The following is a 27,338-nucleotide window of genomic DNA, read 5'->3' on the forward strand; positions in this document are numbered from 1 at the left end:
CATCTGCAATGGCTCCGCATGAAGGACTCCACTACCATCACAATCAGATGAGTAAGTCTGTTCCACATTGTTCAAAAAAGGTCCCTCCATATGAGTAGTGCAACTTATATGTACACAAGTTCACCAAACATGATTTGTAGACTGAAGCCCATTTCATTAGATGCAATAGTCAGGAAAGTGTGAAGAGAATTAACAATTTGACCAATGATTTTATAGCTGGAACGTTCAGGGTCTTAATTAAATGTTGCTCTCTTTCCCCCACATTCATGTTCCAAATTCTTTCTGCTTTGAATATATAGAAATCACAGAAGCTGTTAAATTTCTTAAAATATTAAAGGAAGCATACTTGCTGTTGTGTGCCTTCAAATAGTTTCAAACATATGGCAGCCTTAAAGCACATACCCACCCTGAATATACGGAAATAATTGATGTTGGTATATTAATTAAAAAAAATAAAGTGAAACAGAATTCAAGACAACTTACGGTAGCCCTAAGATAAACCTATCACAAAAGGTTTTCTTGGCAAGATTTATTCAGGAAAGGTTTCTTATTGTCTTTCTCTGAGGTTGTGTGATTTGCCCAAGGTCACCCAGTTAGTTTCCTTACCTTAGGGGAATCCATATGTCTCTCAGAATACTATTCCAGCATTCAGACTGTTATATCACATTGGCTCAAAACACAATTATTCTGGCCACATTGCATTAGGTACAGCTATATGAAATATAGAAAAAAATCATATAGCACCTGCCTAAGGTGTTAACACAAAAAGTGTTTCACAGAAAAAAGAGTGGTAGCAACTCAGCATTACAGCAGTTGAATATACAAAGAATCAAACCCAAACTTTTACAAAGTTAAGCACTCAAAATTTCTGGACCTGGATGAACAAATACATCAAATGTATAGGCAGAGAGTTCTTGTAGTATTTTTAAGGCTAACTAAAAAAAAAAAAAAGATGATAGCATAAGCTTTTGGAAACTATGCATCTGAGGAAGTAGACTGAGGCTATGTCTGCATGACCAAAATAAAGTGGACTTACTGCTCAGCTGCTGAGGAGTCCACATGTGCACAGCTGCATTTGCAGTAGAACCTCTGCATCCAATCATTAATTTGTTTCAGTGGGCAACAGGATTTATTCTGGAGCTTCCAGGAAACTCTGATATGAGCCTGTAGTTTCAGTGGAATGATAGGGGGATTGGACCGGATCCAACCTGATCACCATCCATACTATCAGTGGACCCATTGTTGTGTCAGTGCCAGCAAGCTACTCCCTCACACAGGCTAGAGACACTGTATTTCTAGTTGAAATGGTTTTTGGTGCCAAGCCATGTAACCAGAAATACAACATTGCCAGCAGGCCACTTGGAAGAAACTGCTTGGTGGTGACAATGCAACTGCATTGGAGGAAAAAATGTGCAAATTTTGATAAATTGGTCAAATTCATATTAAAAAACCAAAGTGAAATAAAATCCTCACCGATTCCTGTCTTGGGCTACTTTGCACTTTACAAGGCTGTTTGTGGCCTTACTCTGTACCTTCTGTTTCAAGGCAGCTGAATGTGAATAGGATCCAAACTACGGCTTATCCAGATGTTTTCAATATGTCTGGAGAACTCTCAGATAAGTAGAACTGCAATGTTACTTCCTTCTTCGGGCCGCTTCACACAAGATGATTTCATTTAGGGTTATCACTTCCAGGTGGATAAGTCATGTGTAAACTGTGAGTATACCAGAACTAGCAACAGATAAGGCAACACACATGCAATTTTACATATATGCAGAGGAAATACCATGTGTATGCATGTTCTTGCCCCATGGACACATGTGTGCTTCATGAGTTCATTCACCCCCTTTGGAATTAATAGATGATGGTTGAGTTTGACCCTGGTTCCCCCTCTCAGCCCTCCTTCCCAACTGTATTTCCATGCTGCTTTTCCACTCTGAGGAGTTTTCTTTCAGTACACAACTGAACATAAGCAGCTACAGCCTCCATCTGCCTATCACTGCCAAACACCTGGGTGAAACAGAGAAAAAGGAAATAAAAGGAAACTTCACACAGTTTGTTCCAGAGGCAACCCAACACCTCCTGGGTGCCTTTCTGACGGTGAGAACTTGTCAGCAATCTATTTTCAAAAGTGTGGGAAAAGAGAGAACTTTATCATGTACCATCCTCCAATTGTGTACGTGTGACAGACGGAGTGAAAGCAGAAAGAATCCAATAAGAGACTGATTTGATATTTTTTTTTAGGAAAAAGAAAAAAGTGAAGATAGAAATGCAATGGGGTTTGGTCCCAGGATCCACATGGATACCAAAATCCATGGATGCTGAAGTCCTGCTATGTTCCTACCGTGGTGTAGGAAAATGGCATGTTTTTAAGTCCTTGGATAAGGAGGGCTTGCTGTCTTTTAACTGAGGTGTTATATAATTGAATGACATGGCAAGGCTTGTCTTTGGTTAGGATTACCAAAAGCCCTCCTTAAGGGTGCGCACTCTAAACATGCTCCAAAGTCCCAAAGCACATTGGCTTTTCTGTGGTCCCTTGTCCTAAAGCTTGCACAAAAGTCATGCATGCCATAGGAAAGCCACTATCCTAGACATGGGCAAACTTGGGCCCTCCAGGTGTTTTGGACTTCAACTCCCACCATTCCTAACAGCCTCAGGCTCCTTAAGTGGCAGAGGGAGAAAAGAAGGGCCTGAGCTTGTTAGGAATGGTGGGAGTTGAAGTCCAAAACACCTGGAGGGAATGCCCAGGTTTGAACTACATCTTTTTCTCCAGTGAGCAGAGCCAGAAGTTGGGAAGGGAGAGGAAGGAGTCGGTCAAGGCGTGTGTCTTGGAGGAAGGGCTGGGAAAGAGGCCACCCTGGGACAGGAGGCATCTCCGCAGGGCTTGCTAGGAACAAGGGGGGTCCCGTTTTCCTCCACAAACCCTCGCTTTCCCCCTGCCCCCTTGGAAGTGCCGGTGATCTATCTGCAAAGCCCCTGTCTCTTTAATAAACTGACTGCCTTCTGTCGGGCTCGGAGTAAATTTCATCCTGTCATCAGGTCGCGGAGGAGGAGTTTGTTAATGTACAGTTTGCTCAGTGGATCGATGTTTGCTGGCATCGCCTCGCCCTGCCTGTGTGTGTGTCAGTGTGTGTCTCTCTCCCTTTCCGTGTGTGTGTGCGCGTGTGCGCGCGTGTGTTCGTCGGGGCACGGGCGCGCGCGGGGATGGCGAGTGTGCAGGCGAGTGTGAAGGCGCGTCCCCGCCCGCGTGCGCGCACGTGGATGTGAGTGTGTGCGGAACACCCCCCCCCCCGCACCCCGCACCCTCCTCCCATCCCAAGCTTGTCTGTCCTCTTCCCCTATCACTCACAACCTGGCATCTGACAGCAACAAACCTGCAGTTTTCTCAGCAAACACTCACCCATCCGCCATAAGAGAGCGACGCGCAAAGAGGCGGCGAGAGGAGGAGGAGGAGGAGGAGGAGGGGGGTGCTGGCAAAGAACAGGAAAAAGAGAGAGAGAAAGAAAGAGGAAGGGGGTGAGAGGCAGGGGGCAAAGCAAGATCCACCACCACCCCCGACACACACCCCAAACAAAACTCTCTCTTCTTGATTGATCCACTTCCAAGAACATTCTATTTCCCCGCTTTCTCTCCCCGAGTCCTGGATGTTTGTCTCCAAAAGCAAGTCTTGCAACAGTTCCAAGCAAACCAGAGAGACCCCCCTCTCCTCCTCAAGGGAACAAGGCAGCCCCCCTCCCGAGCATAAGATCTCTCTCTGAGGGAGGAAAGGGGGATCTCGAGGATCCGCGAACAGGTTGATCTCGTCCTCGCGAAGTGCCAAAGGAGGCGAGAAGGAGACGCTGCTGAGAGAAGGGAAAGGAAAGGAAAGGGGGGCAAAAGCAGCGGAGCGGAGGGAAGATCGGGCAAGGAAGGAAGAAGGAAGGAGGGAAGGGGGGGACCCTCCACAGCCACATCCACGCGCGACGAGGGAAAGCCGGAGAGCGAGGAGCAAGCCCCGCCAGCTTCGAGCGAAGAGGAGTCCGGCTGGGGAAAGTACCGCGATGCCAAGGAGGAAACAGCAGGCACCCAAACGGGCAGCAGGTAAGGCAAGCCTCCCAGGCGCCGGGCTTGGCACAGCCTCCCCGTCTCCTTCTCGCCCAGCACGCCTGGATCTTCAAGTCCTCCCCTTCTTTTTCCGGGATGATGATTTGGACCGCAGCTTGAATTTGGAGCTCTCCCCGCCTTCCTTCCCTCCATCCCTCTCTCTGCCTCTCTCTCTCTCTCTCTCTCTCTCTCTCTTTCTCTCGCTTACGCACCTGGAGCAACGTCGGATCCATCTCTTTGCAACCGAAATTCGGGGCTGGCTCCGCTGCCCTTTGGCGCCTGCCCGGGTTCTTCTCTCTCTCTCCCCCCCCCCCCCCCCCACTCCCTCTCTCTTTTTCTGGGTGGCTGTTTTCGAAACAAGAGGGGTGTGATTCGTTGCCTGGTCTTGTTGTGGCTCCTTCTTAAACTTTTTCCCCCCCAACTTTCTTCCGCTTGGTTTCTCACCTCTCTCCCCTCCTCTTGCCCCCCCCCCCCCCATCTTCCTTGGTGTTGATAACACTGCATCCTGAGCACAGAGGGACGAGGAGCTATTTTATTCTGTTTCGCAATGCATTGCATTGTGGATTTTTTAAAAAGCAAAGCAAGACTATTTTTTAAATATATATAAAAAAGGAAGATTGCGTTTTCTTAAGCCTGGTTTGTCTAGCGCTTGTGTGTGTCTCTGTTTGTGATAAAACAGACTCCGAGGAGGAGAGGGGGAAGTGACTGGCTTGTCTCTGTTGATCAACCCTTTGGTTGAAGTTCAAACCTTTGATCATTCCTGGAAATGTAAAGTGGTTGGCGGGGGGGGGGGGGGGTTGAGGGAGAACACAACAGGAAATAAACGGAGCCTTTTGACGGTTTGGGAGACAGCCCCTTAGATCCCCATCAAGTCCATCTTTTCAGCTTCCTCTCTTGCATGTTATGATTCAAGTTTATAGACACCCCCCCCCCCCCTCCCGCCTTTAAAGGCCGTGCAAGGGTCAAAGGCAACCATAGGGCTGCCTTTGGAAGGAGCTGAAGCAGTCTGAAACTTTCCAAGGGAAATGTTCCTTTACTTTTGGGTTTCTGGAGAATCAAAGGGTGAGGAAGTGGGTATTAAAAAAAAGTTTAGCGGTGGAAGGAAATGGACAGATAGTTTGTAGACTCAATCTGTTTCAAAGTAGGTTGAGCTTATCTTTCTATACATGTGCATGTATGTGTTTTTATATACGGTTGTTTAATTGCTTTAAAAGAGCAAGAAAAATAGTTTGCTCTGATTTTCTTTCTGGGCAGTGCAGCATGAAAGTTCATTTTTCTGTCACCAGACCCACCCACTGGAAAAAAAAATCAGGTTTCCAGTTGATTGCCAGCTTTGATTTGACATTTGATTGATCACCTGTCATCTTGCTGCCTTTGATCTATTCATTCTTGATATATATCAATAAATCACTCACTATGGTAACCTGAGTGCTTGTGACGCAAGCCTTGCCCTCTAGAATCTCTTAGCCAGACATGCACAATTATTATCTTGTTTGGCTTTAATGTGGGTGGGATTTTTTACTACTTCTTTTTCCTTTGTGTTCAGTTAGATTTAGAGCTGTGTAGTAAAGGTAAGCAGTTAAAAAATACAAACAAAACAAAACCTATCTCAAAATCCTTCACTTAGGGAAAATCAGATACTATTTTACATTTCCATGTAATACTTTAAAATGTGGGAACATTTCAACATAAACATCTGAAATAATCTTCTACAGGATACTTTAGATACTTTCCAGACGTAGAAATCAATTTGGAAGAGGAAGACAAACTTTTACAAACTCAACCCACTTCTATATTTTTACTTTTCTTTTAAAAAAATATGCTTAACGTGTTTACTTTGATTCATAGAACAGTGAGACACGTGCATTCTCACACTTATTTCAGAAAACAAGCATCAAACAAAATGATTGCAATCTGAAGATTATTTGGTGTGGTTTCTTAGATTTGCCTCAGCAACATCAATGAATATAAGTAAGAGTCACCGTAGTTTTAGGATGGTCGTTCTACTGTTTTGACAGACAACTTAGAGGTGCAAGCTTTTACATTATCACCACATAGATAGGATCTGGATTTGCTTTTGTGTGTGTGTGTGACTTTTTCCTAGAAATATAAGATAGTTTAGATTCTAAAAGTGAAACAATTTGAAAAAGCCTTTTAACTTCTGAATACCCCATTTAATCATTAAGATTCTAACAACCCAAGAAATTATTTCTACTGCAAGTATAGAGGACGGATATTCTCCCAGCTCTTGGGTCTTCAAAGTATAGATATCATTTCCACGAATGTGTGTGTTTTCCTATTGCTTAATTTGCTTTCTTTTGAAACTGTGCTAGGATTTGGGAAAAGGGAGTATGAAGGAAAAGAAAGGTGCAAAGTACAATATAGGAAATAACAATATTGTGAAATAAACAGCTCATATTTGGTCGCATCCTTCTAGTTAGTTAGCAGTCTTAGTCCTCATCTAATGTGCCACTCCCTTGATCATCATTTTGATGCAATTTTTGGAAAGGTTTCCAAAAAGACAACTAAGTAGCAGTTTGAAGGACTTGCCTGTATTCCAATCAGTAATTTTTATGTCAAAAGTATTGTATAGTTCACTTTCAAGAGCCTTCCTTTTATAATTTTCTTTGGTTTCTATTCCATATAATCTCAGATTGTGAGTTATCTTATTCTGTGACAAAAGTTCAGATTTATCCAGTATATTAAGCCCACCTACCCACCACAAACAACTTTATACTCCCCCTGTACAATTTCTGCTTTGGGTTTATGTGTTTTGTCTGTAAGACTAAGCATTGTAGTAAGTTTACTTTCATTTTCCTAGCTCTAGCTTAACATTTCTGTCCTATTAAAGCCATTTATCTACTGCCTTTCCACTCACCCGGGCCCGAAGTGACATTAAATATGTAAAATGTTTTAAAAGATTAAGTAAAGATATTTTAGAAACTCCTCTTCAAAATACTTTTAAAATATTAGATAAACACAGTTTAAATAACTCCCTTAAGGACCTTAAGGAGAATGAGGAAGGGGTGGACAAAATAATTGTTTCCACAAAGGTTTAGCATGCATCCTAGCTCCCCTTTCTCTATATGCAAGATATTTTTTTAAAAAAGAATGCAAGAAGCTACATATATATAATGGTCTAGTCAAGGTCAGTTCAGTTATAGTTTTGGCCCCACTTTCTCAGAAAAGTTTACAACTTTCTTAGGCTGTTAGCCTCCAAAGGTAGAAGAATGGCAAATGCTATCATTCTGGAAGTAGCTGGCTTGTTCTTTGCCTGAAATTAAATACTGTGCCCAACTGTAAATAATTATGTCCAAGCATTGACTTCGAAAGCAGGTTTCTCATTTGATTAATGAACGACGTAAAGGTTAGAGAGAACAAGCAAGTGAATCAGCAGGGTTGTCCAGCTGCTTGATGAAAATCTACCTACATGGTGAATTTCCCCTTCCCCATTATTAATTTTTAAGCCATGAGATTCTTTATCATGTGTTAAGGAATGTGATAATGAAACCTGGTGGTGCAAGTAGGTACGTGGGTGTGTGTATGGATATTTAGGTTTGATGATCGCACATTTTGTCCTTAACTCATTAAAAAAAAATCGTACTCTCTGAGTCAGGAAAACAGCGATGTCAAACACATATGTTCCCCTTGACTCATTTTTCATCAGCATTGTTCTTCTTTTTTCACTATTGTCTGCATAATTCTTGGAGCAGATGTTTGAATATTTTTAGGTTAGTGCCTGACATTACATCATACATTTATTTGTAATGATATATTACATGTGCATTGTTATCTTCCATCCCCAAAGAGCCCAAGGTGCTTTGCAGACTGTCGGTCCGAATCCCTTCTTCTCCCATGACTCTGAGACAGGAGGGATTCTCTTGTAGCCAATGGGATTACATTGTGGTGAGAAAGATGAGCATCAGGCCGACCATGTTTTGCTGAATTATATAAAAATAAATGCAGCTGTCTCTGGGGAGCAGCCATTGCATGACCCAACACAATTGAGGGGAAAGGAAAAGCTAGGACTAAGGCTGAATTGATATGTTAATTCCATTTTTATTTCTCTATATCAGAAATAGCTTTCAAACCCAATTCCACAGGATTAAGCTCTCCTCTCCTCCTACAGCTTGTTGAGATGTGCATATTTTATTTTGCAAATCATGAATTTGCTGCTCATTGCTAGTGAATATAATTCTGGACTTAATGCTTTTCTTTTTTCTGTCCCTCTTTAGTTCTCCTTCCTCTCTCTCTGTTGGGTCTGTTTAAGAAGCAAAAACTCCAAGTACCACAGAGAGAGAGAGAGAGAGAGAGAGAGAGAGCGAGAGAGAGAGAGAGAGAGAGAGAGAGAACACAACCAGGTGTGTTCACTTTGTTTACTGGAGCTAGAAATGAATAATGCAGATTTTGTTTTCATGAAAGTCCTTGTGTGGCAATAAACATAAGGCTATTAGCAATCATTACTTAAAAGTTGCAATTTGCACATTAATTGTACCACTTATTAAAATTGTGAACAATCCATTCAGACAAGGCAATCTGCGTTCTTTTGGGCAAACTTGACAAACACTTTGGCCTGATGTGTGATGTTGGGGAGAGAGGCATAAGAAAATAATGATGAAGGATCTTGCTTTTATGTTAACTCTTTTCCCTACTATTAGGAAGATAATAAAACTGGGTTCCGGACAAGATAGGTCCTGCATGATACAATAAAACTTTGCAAGATTTTTCTCTTATCCTGTCAGGAAAGGAGGTCCACCTCAAAAACATCCAAGTGTTTCTCGCATCGGAATACTATTTCCCTATATCACTGCATGGGCAGATGACATGAAACCCAAACTGTGCACCAAGCTGAAAGACTTTGGACTTCTCAGATGAGTAACATGTCTCTCAGCAGTCTTATCCTTCTATTTGATAACATACGGATTGTGTTTTGCGATAAACCCAATGTCTCAATTTCTTTCTGATATGCAAGTGATGGCTGGCATGAGTTATAGGGAGCCACTTGTATATCAGAAGTGTGTGAGGTGCGCAGCCAGCACTTTTACCACAGCAATTTTGATCTAAGTCCCCCAAATACTTGTTTCCAAGGATCATAAGACATAACGTGTGTACAGAGAGGTTTTGATGCACTACGGGCAAAGCATGACTTGAAGGATACTGACCTTTTATCAACTTCATTTGGACTACCAGAAAGAAGCTCCCTCCTTTCTTGGACTTCAGTCCACAGAAGGAAATTTAATTTCTGGTCACAACAAGTGGTTGATATCAGTTAGATTGTGAGAGTGAGAATCGAAACCTGGGTCTTTCAGATAGATGTGGTAGCATACACATCCTGCTTTATCCACAGCAGGGCCTGCCCTGCCATTCAGCAGTGTCAGTGAGTGCCCTTTTGTTTCTGGTGACCCCCCCCCCCCACAGTGGAAGGGACACATGAATCACGTAGCATGACTGAGCCTACTAAAGAGGTGCTTCCTCAGGTGTGGAAGTAGACAATGTTGTATAATTATGAGTCCAGGAGGACTCTGTAGTTCAAACGGGGAGAGGATGCCATTTTAGCTTTTGCCTCAGACAGCAAAATGACTTGCTCTAATTCTGTGTAGGGCCACTTTTTCATCTTCCCTTCTCTGAACGTATACTTCTGTGCCTTTTCAAATGTTCATGTGCTATAAATAATATGTGTTCCCTTCTTCCTTTTGAATCAATCACAGTGTTTTTCTTGCATGATTTTTTTTAAAGTGGCTTCTGGAGAAGGACATTCACTCAGCCTCCTAAAGTTGGACTAGGCAAAAAAAAATACTAGATCCTAGCCTGCTTTTGACTTTGTGTGGCCTTCCATTGCAAAGCTCAGTAAGAATGGCAGTATGATCAGGGTGATTTTCTTTGGTTGTCTCAATACAGAGTATTAATTTTGCTTCTCCCTGAACAGTAAAGGCTGGTGGTTCTATTCTCAGCAGGACAGGAAAAATATTGTTGGTTTTAGAAATAAGAGAAAACAAAAAAGTACAGACTTCCAATAAAAAAGAGATAAAATTATCTGCTGGACCTTATCTCTAATTTGCTCTGTGGACAGATTCATCAAGGTATAGCCCCTAACTGCCAGCATGTCTAAAACTAGTCTTATTTGGTTTCATAGCTCTCTCCAACTCCCATTAAGAGTAAACATTTAGTTCATGAGTTGATGTTTTGAGGATTTATATCTTTTTGTTGCATTTCAAGAAATTGCTAATACACACATACACACACACACATTCAAATCAATGTTTGAGTGGAATGGATGGACAGATCCCGATATTTATAATTAGAAAGATTTGTACATTTCCCCAGAAATCTGTCCAGATTTGTTAAAATGTCCTTCTCAGGGGCTGCCATTGCTTTGTATTTAACTTCAGGTGCAATCTGGTACAATCCAAAAGACCTTTTTCTAATTTTCCTTGCTCCTGTAAATTTGTACAAGTCTATCCTTCCCTGAATTTGATATAATTATTTTTTTTCCATTTGTGGGTTACTTAACCTGAGCAGACGAAGAACTCATGTTGTTTAAACACCTCTGAAAAACAATTTGCATTAAGCTTTTGTTCAGAATTTAATAAACCAAGTGTTAATTTTCGGAGGAATCAGATCCAATTTTCAGGTGACATATTAGTAGGGAAATGTGACTGTGTGTATATTACCAGAACAAAATAAAAGAAAACCTCTTCAATTAGAGTCTTTCAGATTGTATTGCAGACAGGGGGAGATGTGTGGGTGGCACATTACACTACACTCCTTTTCAGAAGGTCTGACTATGAAAATAGCCCTTTGTTAGTTTTATTAAGGCATCTCTCTTCTTGAAATTAAAGACATTTGTAAAGTTTTTACTTCCAGGACATGCTCCCACAAGCAGCAGGATGGTTTGAGGATCCTGACATTTGAGCCAGCTGGAAGCACATTGGGGGAAGTTTTATTTTTTGTTCTTTGACAAATTGTAATGATAGATTTATTTTTATTATTTTTTAAAGTGTGTCAGAGAGTTTGTTGATTTGTGTGTCCAGTCTAGCTGACCTTTGTCTCATGGAATGCATTCCATTCAGGGTTTACTGTTGATTTATATAAGAGTGCTGCCTTGCCTTCATTGCGAGACCTGGCATTGTGAGGAATATAGGATTAGACCTTTAATCTAAAAAAATAAAAGAAGATTGTTGAGAGTTTTGGCATGAAATATACTTTGCCTTTAGCCTTCCTGTCGAGCTTCCTTTGTAGAATCCTTGGAGAGGTCTGGTTCTCTTTACGGTCCTATAGCTGTGTTTCCAGATCAATGATATTATTACTATTGGGTTTCACGTCAATTAGAAATGCTACTGTGACTGCCCCCCCCCACAATATTTTTAATGTCCGTAGAAATAGGAAAAATAAATTTGTAGTGTGTCTTTCTTCCTGCGTGGTAATGGGACAAAAGGCAGTGCAGCTTTTAGAAGGTCCAATAAAAGGGCAGCTGTGTGTGGGATTTGTAACACCAGCTTTCTAGGAAGAGGGATCTAAATATTGCAAACCTCTGATTCCTGTCTTTCCTTCCCTCTGGCTATGCAAAGTGCAGTTTAGGTTCTGAAATTTAAAAACACTATTTCCTCTTTTATACTGTTGACCTGTGATGTAAGGCACTTGGTATTTTCAATGATTTTAGGTCTTTTTCAAACAGTTGCTTAACACAGTCTTGTGCAAGCTAGAAATACCTTCATGTTGGGGGGAAAAAAACCAAAATTAGGGAATGGTGTCTTTGCCAGATTTCTTGAGGAAATGGGTCACAGACAAAATCTAATGTTCCCCTGTTGGGTTTCCTTTGGTAAGTACTGTAGATCGTTACACATTTTTTCTTCAAAGGATAGACTTTTGTAAAAAAAATAAAAAATAAAAAAGCTAGAAAAATAATGCTGGGAGGTAAAAGTGGTTTTAAAGGATTAGATTAAAAGAATAAAGAGGATCTTTTTTATCCAACCCCTCAAAAACATAATAAACTCAAGGAGAGAAAAATGCCTTTTAATTATATATGATCTGCTGTTGTACTATTTAATATTATTCAATAAACATGGTGAGCTAAAATGAATTTCTTTAAGGAGGGCCTACATATTTGTCCCCATTGCTCAGGTCCAGCTATTCTTATCATGAGCATTCCTACACATATCCAAGGCTTATAGGCAACTACGGCACTAACAATGTAACTCATGTAAAGCTTTAGTCTTTGGATTTTGACAAATGAAAATTAATACACAAATGAATCAGCTCAGGACAACTTCAGATTGTTCTTTTCTTAAAGAACAAAGCAACAGTTCATTCTTCAGAGAGAGAGAAAAGATTAAGTCTTGACATAGTAAAGTCTTAGCATGCTTGTACTTGTGGTTTAAATGGTTGAAAAAGCAGTAAGCGAGTTCTTTCATTGAGGTTGCTTTGCGTCTTTTGCCATATGCAGATATTCCCTTCTAATTCATTCCATCACCCATTTTCAGGAGCTGTTTCAAAGTTCATTGGGTGAATTTTTTGAAACTACTGAACAGAAGCTATTCAGTTCAAACATATTAAATAGTCAAGAGCTGTAGTTGAATGCTTACGCACGAGTAAGGTATAGTAGAAGTGTACCTTCGCCCCCCCTCCTAGCCCTTTGTGATGATAAGCATAATGTTGTTCAACTTTATTGGGTAGGAAAAATATTCTAAGGAAAAAGTTGAAGCATTAATGCTGCATTTTTATTGTATTAATGGAAATGAGATGCCGTCTTTTCTCTTTCATCTCTGTATATTGTATCTATTATTTCTCTATCTTGCTCTTTGCTTGGTAAGTGCCTATATTCTCTCCTTGCATTCAGCATAAAAGTGCTATCATCTAATGATACCCTACCTCATTAAAGTTGTTCATGATGCAAAAGGGACTGTGATAGGCGCCGTCTTCTACCATAAATGGTTATGGAAAAGCAGAGCCACTGAACGTGTGGAAATAGCATGATCCATCTCGAATAACCGTTAAAATTGGGCATGGCGGAAAACAACAACGGTGCACCACCAGAAACTTTTTACTGGGAAAAAAACAGGCCCATAGCCCCAGGTGGCAAATATGAGAAGCAATAAGGTTTTTAAGAAGCTTTTGGTTCTTCCTGTATCACTCTCAAAAGACTAATTTAATTGAAAAACCTGTTGTGCCTAGCTTTGTGTATGTAGAAAAGAAAAGGCCCAATTTTCCTCCAGGATTTGTATACTGGCTTACAAAAATAGTTATTTTTAAAAATAATTTCTCAGTTCTTGTCCCTTCCCCAATGCACTCTTAAATATCCAGCATATGATGCAGCTGAGCTTAACTTGTAAAGAAATTTTCTTGTATATTGCTACAAGAAAATGCTATTAGATATTCCCTAAGCGTCACTCCTACTTACAGTATTTGGCCTCTTTTTTATAAGATTCCTGTACAGTTTGCCTTGGAAAGGAAACATCATGCTGTTTGTAATTTTAATGAAAATAATTATATCCGTCAAAATCCACTGTGTGATTTCGGGCTCTTAGTATAAATGTGTTTAGAAAGGAAAAAAGGAACAAACACTCTGGATTGAATCAAAGGCATTTGAATGTAGAGGTTAATAGCTTGTGTGTATATCTCTGGTCTTTCTTTCCCCTTTTCATACCATTTAGATGGAAAACTTCTTCTATTCAATAAGAAAACAAAAAAATGGGGTATAGAATGAGGTAGTGAATGAGGAACACTTCATACCATATTGTTCAATAGGGCATATTTGTGATTTTATCGTTACAGAGATGATAATTTCATTTCATTGCAGAATGTGAGTTAGTATGGAACCTGTTAAAGGAGTTCAATCTAGAGTATGAAAGAGAATAGCCAATAGAGATGTGAGGCATTTTTGGACATTCAGAATAGGGAATTGGGAGGAGGATATACATTTTGCAAGTAAAATAACAAAGGTAAATAATTTCACCAGAAAAAGAACAGTATTTTTATCAATAAAATCAATTCGTTGAAAAGAATGAAGCAACCTACAAATGCATCTCTCAGCGCTTGTGGTTTCACCATTGCCAAGGGTTTAACATCGTTATATACTTTTCTAAGCAGGTGAGATAGATATGTGACTTTATTTTGTCTTCAAAGATGACCAAATTAATAGTGTAGACTCAGAAAAATAAATCCCAATGAGTTCAAAAAGCCTTACTACAGGGTTAGCAGGTGTAGGAAAACAGCTAAAAACACTGAAATATTTAACCCAATTAACCATGTAATGGAAACTCAAGTAATTTGTTGTGCCTTTGATATTCATTAACAGAATGTTATTATTTGGTGCAGTTTTTCCTGCTTTTATTTCATCATGGAAATCTAGGTGGGATACAAAGAGTTCTGCCCCATCCAGGCACAGATAATTGGAAAAACTGCTTAGCACAATAAATTGGCAGCATCATATGTCTTCAAATTGGAAGTTCTTTTTAGCATCAGTGCTCTCAAAACCAGATTGGCATGTGATTGATCAGAAGCACCGGGCTTCCATATGTTCATGGCTGTAAATATGCAATTAAGTGTGCTATAATGTTTTTTTATGTTTGAAATTTGCTTTTTAACATCTGAAATGGACAATTTTAGTAATTTCAGTAGGGTAGAAATGTTTACTGAAAACTGTTTTGCCATTTTGGTGGTTTGCTTCCTTTTGTTGCTTGAGCGCCATTTGTTCTTCCAATTGTTCTTTTTGTTATAGAAGGGTTATACATTGTTGACAAATCACATACATTACTCAGAAAAGCCCAAATGCAGTAATTTGCATGTCCAGATAAAAAGACCAGATAGGTGATGCGAGAAGGCCCTGCCACTACCTTGGAGACATCCAAAATTATACAAGCCTAGATGGATACATACAGTCTGATCTGATATAAAACAATATTTTGATGTTGCTGAGATGAAGTATGTAAAATGACATATCACTACACTCAGTTTAGTGGCAGATCCACCACTATAGGCATGGCAAATTAATTCTGGATTTTTCTACCATTCACACCGGAGCTGCTCTGAGTTGAACAGAATCACTGCTGGTGCTGAATTAGGGTCCTGTGGCAACAGAGTTCCCATTCAGCTCATAGTAGCTGCAATGGGAGCAGCAATAAAATCTGGTGTGAGTTCACAAAACAGACAGACTGCCTAAATGGCATGATAACAGCATCGAACACAACTAAGGCTGAATATGTTGTATCTGAGGTTTTCTTTCCCCTAAAAAGATTCCTGGTATGAAAAATCATTAACAAGGAGAAACATCTTTTCATCACTCTCAGTAACAGTTGTGGAAAACTATGGGGCTTTGGCTCAGCCCTTAAGTTTCCAGCATCTACCCAGACAAGTAGAGCATTCTCCAGAAATGACTTCACAGGGGCGAACTGTGGAAGGTGCTTAGCAAGGGAAACAAAATTGAGTGTTATCCAATATCAGGGGACAAATAACAGTTCATTCACATAGTATGCTTTTCCCATCTGTAGATGCTCAACTTCCCACAATTGTACTAATTTGCTCAATGACACCAAATCTGGTTGCATGGGAATTCCAAACACCAGAGTCCTATGGGAATTCTCTCATGATGGGAGAAAAAACCCACAATCAAGTGAAATTATAATGCTGTGTTGCCATTGCAGGAACATTATGACAATGTTGCCATGAGATAGCACAGCAAAAATGTTAATGGAAACAGAGGAGATTCAGTTTCTAATTCTAGAAGCATGACATTGTCTGGTCAATATGTCACAGCTTTGTGTTTTTGTTGGTTTCTGCCCATGCCAGAAAGAGAATGGAGGACTGGCAAGACTGGAATAGGAAAAATTTAATACCTATAAATACCTCTGAGATAATTAGAATGAGAAATGTTTCAATTAGAAGCTTGCTATTATCAACTCATAGAGTTCAGCTTTACATTTGTTCTTAGTTGACATCAAGTCAACTTTGACTTATGGAGACCCTATGAATGAGCAACCTCTATTTCTTTGATAATCAACTGACCTTCCCAAGTCATACAAAGTCAGGACCATATCTTTCTTTATTGAATCAATGCACCCGTAATATGGGTTTCCTATGACCTCCACTGCCACTCACTTTGTTGTCTTTTCCAGAAGTCATGCCATGTCATCATGTGTCCAGATACAACATTCTCATTTTAATAATTTTGGCATGTGGTGAACATTTAGACCAGATTTCTTCTAGGGCCCTTAATTTTTTTTACCAGTCCACAGTATATTTGAATGCAATTTTCCTGCTTCTTGGCAGGGGGTTGAACTGGATGGCCCAAGAGATCTTTTCCAACTCTATGATTCTATGATTCTATCTGTAGAGCTCTTTTCCAGGACTACATTTCTAATGTCTTTTCTTCCTATCAGCTTTCTTCACTGTCCAGCTTTGACATCCACATGTAGAAATCAGATATGTTACGTCTTGGATGGTGCTAATTTTTATTTAATTATATATCTTTACAGTAGTTTGGACTATATTAGTGGTGCTGTGGCAAATAGAGAAAGGATGAGGAGAAATAGGGGAGAAAGAAGTAGGAAGAATAAAAAAGAGGCAAAGAGCAGAAACTAAGCAAACAGGCAATTAAATATATGATCATATGTAGGGTGTGTTCCATTTTGAAGCTTGAGATTAAAAGTGTTTTTGAGTGTGGAAAAGTTTATAGTATAATTAGTACGGTGATTTATCCTGACCTGAAAAGCTGCTATCTCATCTGTGGCATGTTTCTAGGTAATGTTCCTCATCAACCATTTATGTTCAGGTCTTTTCTTCTCAGCAGAATTATTAGATGCTCTTGTTCTGTCCTTTAAAGACTACAGATATGACTTTTCTTCAGCACTACGTGCACATGGTGGTGAACGTGTTTTGACTCACATCTCTGGAATATGTTCTGTGTGATCATGTGGGAAACATCACTAACATGGTAATGGGGCTTGGTTATTGCTGGTTAAAGGAAGTTTTCCCCCTTCCTTACTTGCACTAATAAATACAGTCTGTCTCAGACTCTTTCTACACAGCTGAATAAAATCCCAAATTTTCTGTTTTGAACTGGAATATATGGCAGTGTGGACTCAGATAACCCAGTTCAAAGCAGATATTGTGGGTTTTTCTGCCTTGATATTTTGGATTATATGGCTGCGTGGAAGGGCCCTCATAGCTAATTTTGGGTATGTCATGTATGTTAGGGGTCTGTTTTATAGTGCTTTAATCATGCTTCATTGGCTTTCCTTTGGCTATACGAGCTTTCTTGCTCTGTTTATCCCATGCAAGTGTACCTACTATGCAATTTAGTTGTAGCATGCTTCAAATGGCAAAATGTCAGTAAATATTTTGAAAACTGGAAAGATGCCATAATGATGTGGTTAATATGTCAGTGGGACTATGAAACATTTCAGGTTCTGGCTGGTTTTAAAAGAGCTATCAAAGGTGCTAAAAGAACGAACAGCACTTTGGATAGCTCCTTCGAAATGTGGATTAAAACCTGGGTTTACCAACTAAGGGCCCTTCCACACAGCCATATAACCCAGAATATCAAGGCAGATAATCCATAATATCTGCTTTGGACTGGGTTATATGAGTCCACACTGCCATATGATCCAGTTCAATGTGAATTTTATATAGCTGTGTGGAAGGGGCCTTAGTGGTTGCAGAGCCATTGGCTTCCAATGATTCTGATATCCTGCATATGGAACACTTTACGTGTTCCATAAAGATGTACCGGTAATCCTTCACTATGTTTCTTCTCAAGGGAAGCAATAAGTACTTTTAACACTTTTTTTCCACTGCAAGAAAACCTTTAAAAATTATGCAGTTTTAAAAAGCTATTCACAATTCAGGACTATATCTGCACAAAATTCACTTGTTGTTGCTTTGTGCAGAAAACATCACTTTCTGCATGGGAAGATTTTCAACACAGAAATATTATTTACTGCTCAGAAAAAAGCCAAATTTCTCTAAAAACAGAAACGGCTGTTTTCAGTTAAAATCACCTGCATACAATTTTTGTGCAGAACAGGTATCCAGGATGCACACAGGCAGTTATGAATGCATAACCACCACAATTATCTGCTTACCTCAAACATCTACACTGTCATAAAATGCAGTTTCAAAATGCAGTTTAACTACATTGAAGTTTGTTTTAGGGCAGTGTTTACTCATATATGAAATTCAATACAGTTAAACTGCATTATGAAACGGCATTATATGGCAGTGAAGATGGGCCCCCTTCACCCCTATCTCCACTCCAATATGACTGACAAACATCTGATTCATATTTCTCTCCTCTTCCATGAGGAATCTCAAGTGTGGTAACCAAAACCAAAGTCACTCTCACCATTGCTTGTGTGAAGACAGTCCAAGTGTCAGTCAGTTGTAGCATCCTTCAAACTGCAAGCCACAGTAAATATTCTGAAAACTGGTCAGCAGTGAACAGACCCCCTTAATCCCAGTAGCGGCTGCCTGATAAGAAAAGATTGGGGAACTTTTATGTTCCCTACATATATCCTAATCTAGGGAATGCATAGGAATTGTGAAAACAAATTTATCACAAATGCATAAGACTTTTATAATTGCCTTAGTGAATTCCAGGCAGCATTTTATGCACAGCAAATATATTTTTCCATGCAGGAAATAATATTTTTGTGCAGAAATATAATCTCATGTGCAGAACAAAATTCTGTTTTCTGTGCAAAATAACACATGGATTTTGCACAGAATTAGTTATGAACTACAAAAGATTCTCACCAGTCCACAGTTCTTGTCATCAGATTTTCTCAGTATTTGAAAAAAATGTTCTTCAATAATTTTTCAAATATTCTTTTCATCCCTATCATTCAGCAATGGGGTGTGTGTGTTTGTGTCTGTCTGTGGTGGGAAGTACCAAATAAAATCAAAGTGAATAATTCTTTAGTATTGCAAATAAAAACTGCACTTGGCAGATTTTCCCTTAAAGCCCCTCTTAATACGTATTGTCAAAATGTCTAAAGATGTCTCGTACTCATAAGCATTTAATTATTTGTGACACTCAAACTAATATTCAGAGCTGCGAGGAAAAAAAATAATGGTATTAAATATTTTCTCTTGTCAAAAGGTAACAAAACATTGCCTGCACGGCAAACTCTTCATTATTTTTATGTAGTTTATTTCTGGCATCTTTTTAGTAGTGATGAGACTGAATGAGGTTTCTGACATCCCCATCATATTCTTGATATTTTATGCACTCTTTCATTTTTATTCCTTGGTTGATTGATTGATTTTGTACCATTTTACTGTTAAATAGTTATGCTCTGCCTTGCTTTATGAAAACGAATAGCAAAGGCACAAATAGAACTTCTCCTTTCAACTTGGTTGTCGTGATAGTGAAAGCAGCCCAATGTTCTTTTAAAACATCAAGTCAAGGATAACAGACATTTCATGTGTCTCCTGTGAGCTGCTGAAGCTCCATGTAAATAGATGAATACAATATTGCAATTTTTTCCAGAAATGCAGACAAGGAGGAGGTTTGGTATCTCTCTCTCTCTCAGTTGGTTCAGCTTGAGTATCCCTTATCCAAAATGGTTGGGTCCAGAATAAATTTGGATGATGATGTTGGTGATGATGATGGATTTTGGAATACCAGTAATTGCATATATTTTCATAATGAAATAACTAAAAGTTGAAACCCAAGTTTAGTTACAAAAATAATGTATGGTTCATGTATATCTATAGCCTGGAAGTATTTTGTACACAATATTTTAGTAATTATGTGCATGAAACAAAGTTTGTATACATTGTGCACAAGAAGAGGGCTCGAAATATCACAGAATTAATTTGTTCCCCAAAAAAGAAAGAAAAAGCTTTCTTTAAGTGGGAGGTACCGGGGCTTGAACATGCCTTGGAATGTCAACCTTTCACTTTGTTTTGCTATGTTTGTATATTATTTATTTGTAAAATTAGATGTATATCTGCCTTTCTTCTAGTGAAGTCAAGATGATCTATAGGTCCCTCCTTTTCCCCATTTTATTCCAAACACTGAATAAAGCAGCTCACAGTGCTCTTAAAAGTCATTTTGGAGGCTAGGAGATCCTCTGTAGAAGCTTTGGTATTTTCATGAATACTCCGGTCTTGACGCAATTATTTTTGAAATGCAGTTTTTAACATTTGTTAACATTTGTTTTATTTTAAGTTACACTTTTAGTTTTAAAATACAAAAAGTGCTGAAAATCCTCCAAAATGATTTTGGAACACTGATGTTTTTATTGTATGGTTTTAGTTGTTAGGCCCTCATTACCTGAAAAGCAACATGTTACATTTAATGGCATTTGATGACCAACCATGAAATAATGAGCCAGACACAGAGATTGGGTTTTAAACAAGGGCCAATTTATCTGACCTAGAAACCTATTTAATTCTTCTAACATGTTCTTTCTAAGCTCTCAAGAGGAGCTTTAGGCAGACAGGGAAGGCAGGAATTTCTGAAAGCACATAGTAATGTTTAAAGTACAGAACAAATTCTTTGGAACACATCTTAGCTTTTTAAAAGTGTCTTGATAACATTTCAGCAACAAGGGTGCCTGTCAAGCAAAGGGACTAGATTCTTTCAAAATCTCTGGAGTGGACTATCTGAAATGGGCAGCCATAGTTTTCTCTGTGAAGCTGTGATACCATGGCATAATGCTTCTCCATTTTCAAATGAGCTACTGTTTTGGAAATGCAAAACATTCTGCAGGATTAATATGTGTGCTAAACATTACAGGAACCCCCTAGTATCTTTCTGAATTGGAGCCTCAGATCTGAATTTTGTGACTTTAACTTCAGTCTCTAATTATATCTAAAGAATATCTGAAATGCACGGCAGGCTGAAAAGCATCTTGGGGAAATTTTTTAGCAGGGATAAATAATTTAGTTTGACAGAATCAGATGAGAAGGAACAACTTGAAAACTGAGTTCCATTTAGTGTGTTATCAGTTTGAGACTCTGCCGACAAGAACATGTGGGGTGAGGCGGGTTAATATTCAATTGGCCACCCTCACCCTCCCCAAATTGGAACATATTAGGGTGGCTGTGTTGTGCCTGTATGTGTGTTTTGTCAAGCTGTCATGTTAATTGATAGAACAGTTTGTGTTAATTGGTAGAACATTTTGTATTAAACATATGCAAACATTTTGAGGTTGCATAGATTTAAATTAATTAAGTTAGATACCTGTGCAACAATTTTTTTAGTTCCTCTGGCAAAAGTACAAGCCTAATGTGTATCCGGTGAATTTTGTGACACTTGCCAGGGTCATTTTGGATTGGTCTGGGCCTTCTAAAAACATATCTGGATTAGATAGCATTGCAGAGCTCTTCAGAGTTTGTTGTTGTTGTTGTTGTTGTTGTTGTTGTTGTTGTTGTTACTGCTGTTGTTTACTGGGACAGAAAAGGGCCAGTCTCTGTGCAGACATGGTGATGTTTGGAAATAGCAGTAATCATTGTTATTATATTATAATATTATTTTAATTTATATTTCATATCTGGCTATAAAAACTGGGACACATTACTGCAGGTAGTATGGATGCATTAGTGATCTGTGGAGCTCAAGGTTGATGCAAAGTTATCTTAACATTAAGACTGAACACAATGATGTTTGCATATGTGTGTGTATGAAAGCAGATATTTGAAACTTGGAATGACTGAATATATTGATCAATTTGCTGATGAATGTGTTCAGTTTCAGCTTAGAAAATAAAATGCTAATTGTATTGCATAATGAGTGTTTCGAAAATAAATCAGCAAAACCAAAGGTCTGGCCGAGCTTCTTAGAGTAATTTGAAAGGATCCTACAGAATTATAAAGACTCTAATAAATACCGGTTTAAGGAATTTTGAAGACTCATATAAATACATTAACTGTTTAAAACATTGCAGTCTTATATGCGTGTCTACTCAGTGTACTCACTGGGGCTTATATGCTATGGTAAATGGATGGAAGATTGCAGCTTAAATATTGTAATTAATAGGGAAGTGATAAAATTATCACTGCATGTTACATTTCTACTGTCCATTGACTCACCAGCTGAGTGGTAGTGCTATGCACTCACTTAAAATCCACTGATGAAATGGGGCTGGTTTACTTGAAGTTAGAAATTCGATTTTGACCCGTGAGAGTTTTTTCTTCTTCTGTATATGAGTTTAATTCAAGAAAATCACATAGGCTAAAGTGTATACTGATATTGTTTTGCCACAGTTCTACAGAAAAATAGAAAACATAGTTCTAGGTCTCTGAAAATTCCTTTATTGATGTTAAAGAGGAATTGTGTGCTAATAACCTTTAGCAAATCTCCAAAAGGAAGGCATTCTAGGGTTATTGAAATAACAAGATAGGAGATCATCACCCAGAGCATGCTTATAAGACCATGTAGTTCAAAAAATATTTCATATGGGTAGGGTTGTCCTATTGCCCAATTGGCAGGTTTTATCTGAGTACTAGGCATGCCAATACAGTGCTACATTAGACTGTTTGCTGGCCCAGATTCCAAGCATTGTATTTTTTAGAAGCAATAACAACAACAACAACAACAAATCTTTAGCCTTGTAGAAGCAGAGATAACAACCAAAATGTGTAGATACTATTCTGTACTATACTTTTATGAGATATAAGCCTTCCACTGCTTTTCTGCATGTTTTACCAATTGACAGAAGTCTCAAAGCTATGGCTATGATTTTTCATAGATTTATCATTCCAGTTCTCTCCCAATTCACTGAGTAATTGTTGCAGTTTTGGGAATGAACCTGGTTTTTAAGGAAACATCTAACTGAAGCCTGCTTTTCAAGTCTTGAAAAAATTGCACAGAAGCACTGGAGTCATTGGAATGACTGTGGTACAAGAATGTAACACAGCAGAGTAGAAACTGCTAATCCTAAAATACAATTATTAATATTTGTGTTACGCCGGAATGTATTGTTTTGGCTGAGTTGCTTTTTCTTGACATATTTGCTTGACATGTTTGCTTGCACATTTCCTTTATACAGTGCATTTTTAAGGAATTTCCAGGGGGAAAAACCTAATTTTTGTTACTAAGGGTAGCTTCACTTCTCCCACTGTCTGATATGGGAGAAAAAAAACAGTCCTCCCAATTATTGCCACTTTGTCTCCACTTTTCTCCTTCTGTCCATTGCCTCTGCTTATTTTTACTTTTCTTATCTCTCTCTCTCTCCTTTCTGCTGCTCCATCTCTGCTGAACACGTTAAATTAAGGTAGCATGTTTGGTATGGATGTAAAGAAGGCATTTTCAATGTAACTACTTCCAAAAGGCAGTGAAACTGTTTCCGTTGCCCTTTTGCCTTTCAGGCAAGACATGTATTTTATTCAGGCAGGTTTTTGGGAATGGGCTGGCTACAGAGGAAGTGGATTCAAACTGATAGGTGCTCCATATTTCTTTTTCAACGTCTTCATTGCTGCTTTCCAGTTTTATAATTCTGTAATTGCTCTTTAAATATAAGTCATGTACAAACACGCATATTTATTTACAGTGAATGCCCCCAGGTCCTGAGATTTTCAGGTTCAAAGGTGGAATTGATGAATCTAAAACACCATAAATCAATAAAATAGACCAATAGATAGAACAAGAAGAAAAGCCATGATTCAGTGGCAGTAGTTGTTGCAGCTACTGGTAGTTGTGATGCCTCATGGGCCCTGTAGTCCTGTTCCTAGTACTATTGTGGCAGATGAAGATGAAAACATGGGGTTTTCGCCGGTTCAACAAGAGCCGGAGTCTCTTCACCTGCCGGATGTTGATGTTTGCTCTCAAGAATTCAGTAAAACAGGCCTTGGGCAGAACTCCCCTCCATTTCCCAGGAAAGAATCTTATTCTAGAGACAGAGGAGTTAGAGAGGCCCAACGGAGGAGTTTACGGATCGCTGCCAAACAACAGGCTGATTAGGCCTGCTTCCCTTGGGAAATTCTAAGGAGTCTTTGTGATGACTCATGGGCCTTGTAGTCCTGTTCCTAGTACTATTGTGGCAGACGAAGAGGAAAACATGGGGTTTTCGCCGGTTCAGCAAGAGCCGGAGTCTCTTCACCTGCAGGATGTTGATGTTTGCCCTCAAGAACTCAGCCAAACAGGCCTTGGGCAGAACTCCCCTCCGTTTCCCAGGAGGGAAAATTATTCTAAAGACAGGGGAGTCAGGGAGGCTAATCGGAGAAGCCTGAGAATTGCTGCCAAACAAATGGCTGATTAGGTCTGCTTCCCTTGGGAAATTCTAAGGAGTCATGCATCTGGACAGAGTTGGGTTTCGCTTCTCGTTCTCTTGGGAAAGAGTTCTGTTGGCGGGAAAACGAGACCCAATATAGGTGTTTGGCGCGAGGGATTCTTTGCGGAGTCAATTGATCAGCTTGAGGAGAGAGATCGTGTGTGGACTTCGTAATCCCAGTTCCTTGCTTCCCGGATCAAGCTTCAAACCTTGCCCTGTCTCACGGTTTTACCACGGACTCTGTTCATGCTTCATGTTCGTCTTGTCTCCAGTCACGGATCTAGTCAAGAATCAAGTTTATTTCCAGCCTTGTTGTCAAGCTTCATTGGACTCTAAGACTCTGTTATTTCCCCACACTATTGCTTGGCAAAGTGTGTGTTTCGGTCAAGTGGATTAAAACTTTGAACTCTAATATCTTATATTGGACAATACATTTCTGGACTATATTTGACCTCATCTGAAAGGTCTGCTTCTGAACTATATTCTTCACTTGTTTTTATTGATTTTATATATTTCTTTAATAAAGATATTAGATAGAGACTGGCCTCTGTGTAAGGTTATTGGTGCTCTGCAGCCAGGGACCTGACAGTCTTGCATCTGGACAGAGTTGGGTTTCGCTTCTTGTTCTCTAGGGAAAGAGATTTGTTGGCGGGAAAACGAGACCCAATATAGGTGTGTGGCGCGAGAGATTCTTTGCGGAGTCAATTGATCAGCTTCAGGAGAGAGATCGTGTGTGGACTTCGTAACCCCAGTTCCTTGCTTCCGGATCAAGCTTTCAAGCCTTTGCCTTGCCTTGCCGTGTATCCACGGACCCTGCTCCACGTTTCACGTTTTGCCTTGTTTCTAGTCACGGACCTAGCCAAGAACCAAGTTTATTTCCAGCCTTGTTGTCAAGCTTCATTGGACTCTAAGACTCTGACATTTCCCCACACTATTGCTTGGCAAAAGTGTGTGTTTCGGTCAAGTGGATTAAAACTTTGAACTCTAATATCATTTATTGGACAATACATTTTTGGACTATATTTGACCTCATTTGAAAGGTCTGCTTCTGAACTATATTCTTCACTTGTTTTTATTGCTTTTTAATATTTCCTTAATAAAGATATTAGATAGAGATTGGCCTCCGTGTACGGTTATTGGTGCCCAGCAGCCAGGGGTCTGACAGTAGTTTTTGTAAAGTTCGGTCTAAACCTGAGAGACAGTTCACTATCTCACTGATATGGAATCCATCATTAAAAAGTTCCAGTTTCTATCCCTGATATCTCTAGGCAGGGCGGAGAGAGACCCATCTGAAACCCAGGAGAGCTGTTGATAAATCCTAGCTAGATAGTTTAACCAGACATAGTTTCCTATGTTTCTGTGTTTCTGGAGAGTTCCTGGCTGACTTTAAGACCTTCACTCCATTCGACTAAAGTGTTTTGTGCAGGAGGTTTCACATCAATCTATGCTGGATTGAGTTTTTGGGTATGAAAGAAACACTTGGCATCCAAACAAGTGCTCAACATATATTTTGGGAAGCTAGTCTGCTTGGTCAAAAGTTGACTATGCTGGCCATTTGTTTGGTTAGGTATGTAAATACAGTTTCATGGAGAACTAGCATCTATGATACTCCTAAAATAGCTATTTAAAACATCCTGTTCAATGGTGCCATACTTCTGTATCTGAGATGTAAAATGTGAGAAACATGTCCTACTTGTGGTCTTCCTAAAGGCACAGTTAGAAATGTTAGAAAGGCTGAGAGAGTGTGACTTATCATTTAGTCAGTTTCCATGGCTGCCTGGGAATTCAAACTCTCATTTTCCACTTTCAGCACTCAAACTACATCTCTGTCATGCTGCCTGGCACTCTTTTTCACTGTGTATATATAGGAGAAAATATGCTATTTTTAATTTACTGTAGTTGGGTTACTTTTGTTGTCAGAAGTTGTGTTGAATTTGAAGTCCCTTTTATTGCACATTTTTTCAGTGTGTTGTTAGTATTTTAATGATGTAATAATTTTGCATAAATCCTTAAGCCGAATAGCCCTAGGATATATTTATATGAGGGGTAGTATTGAAATAATGAATCAATAAATTATGTTGTATTTTATATGACACCCCCCTTTCCAAATAGGGGAAATGTTGAAGCTTTGTATGAAGTGCATTACTTCATATGAAAACAATATAATGTAATTAAATGATCCTGCACCATTTAAACATGTAATTTAAATAGTATTTTGTTACACCCCCCCACCCCCCGAATACACAGGTTCATAACCAAATGTTCTCCCGGACTCAGCTTTGAATCTGGAGACCCAGGTCATGGGGCTTTTAATTATTTGAAGGGCTTTTTGTCTTTCTGGTTGCATTTAGTTGTTTTAACTTAAGGTGTAAATTATTTTAATACTGTAAATAATTGAATACTATTGTAATAATAATTTATGCATATTTATTGTATTGTTCTTTAAAATGTGAGCTGATTTGAGTCACAATGGGGGGGGGAGTGAGATGATGATGGTAATGGTGATAATAATATACTATTTTAAATCAGGAAAACGGTGAGTACGAGATAAAAGATACATTACCTGGGGTCAATAATGGCACCTGTGAAAACTCTTGCATACATATTGCATACGTAGTTGTTATTGTTGTGGTCCTCCAAGCTGCTTCTGACTAATGGGAAACCAAAGCCAAACTTATCATAGGGTTTTCTTGAAAGATTTGGTCAAAAGATGTTTGCCTTTTCCTTCCTCTGAGGCTGAGAAAGCGTGACTTGTCCAAAATCACTTAGTGGGATTCCATGGTTGAGTGGGGAGTCATTATCTAAAGCTCAACCCTGGCTTTCCCCTGTTGTCCAAATACCATAATTAAAATATACTTCTATATGTTATTATCCTGAATAGGAGGCAAAGGCATTAATTTAACATTTTATATCTAAAATACACAAAACAGTTACCCACAGCCCCAGGAAAATTTATTGATTGATTTGGGAGAATCCCAATATAACAGAACTTAATCCTTCTTTATTTTATTTGATCTTGTTTATTTTATCTTAATGAAGTGG

General features: G+C 39.1%; 1 protein-coding gene across 5 annotated transcripts in view; it reads left to right on the forward strand.

Annotated features, from left to right (window-relative positions):
• Positions 1–3,074: 3,074 nt before the first annotated feature.
• The window catches only part of tshz2 (teashirt zinc finger homeobox 2), a 425,545-nt gene continuing 401,281 nt past the window's right edge, over positions 3,075–27,338 (forward strand). For 4 of the 5 annotated variants that reach the window (XR_010005617.1, XM_062978940.1, XM_008115592.3 and 1 more), the window contains exon 1: positions 3,112–4,080. Coding sequence is in view for 3 of the 5 variants with exons in the window: in XM_062978940.1 (XP_062835010.1) it covers positions 4,041–4,080 (40 nt within the window). In the remaining 2 variants the exon portion in view is untranslated. Of the gene's footprint in view, positions 4,081–27,338 lie in introns of all 5 variants that reach the window. The other variant, XM_062978939.1, reaches the window with a different exon arrangement.

The sequence above is a fragment of the Anolis carolinensis genome, chromosome 4, assembly GCF_035594765.1.
Source record: "Anolis carolinensis isolate JA03-04 chromosome 4, rAnoCar3.1.pri, whole genome shotgun sequence".
NCBI lineage: Eukaryota > Metazoa > Chordata > Lepidosauria > Squamata > Dactyloidae > Anolis > Anolis carolinensis.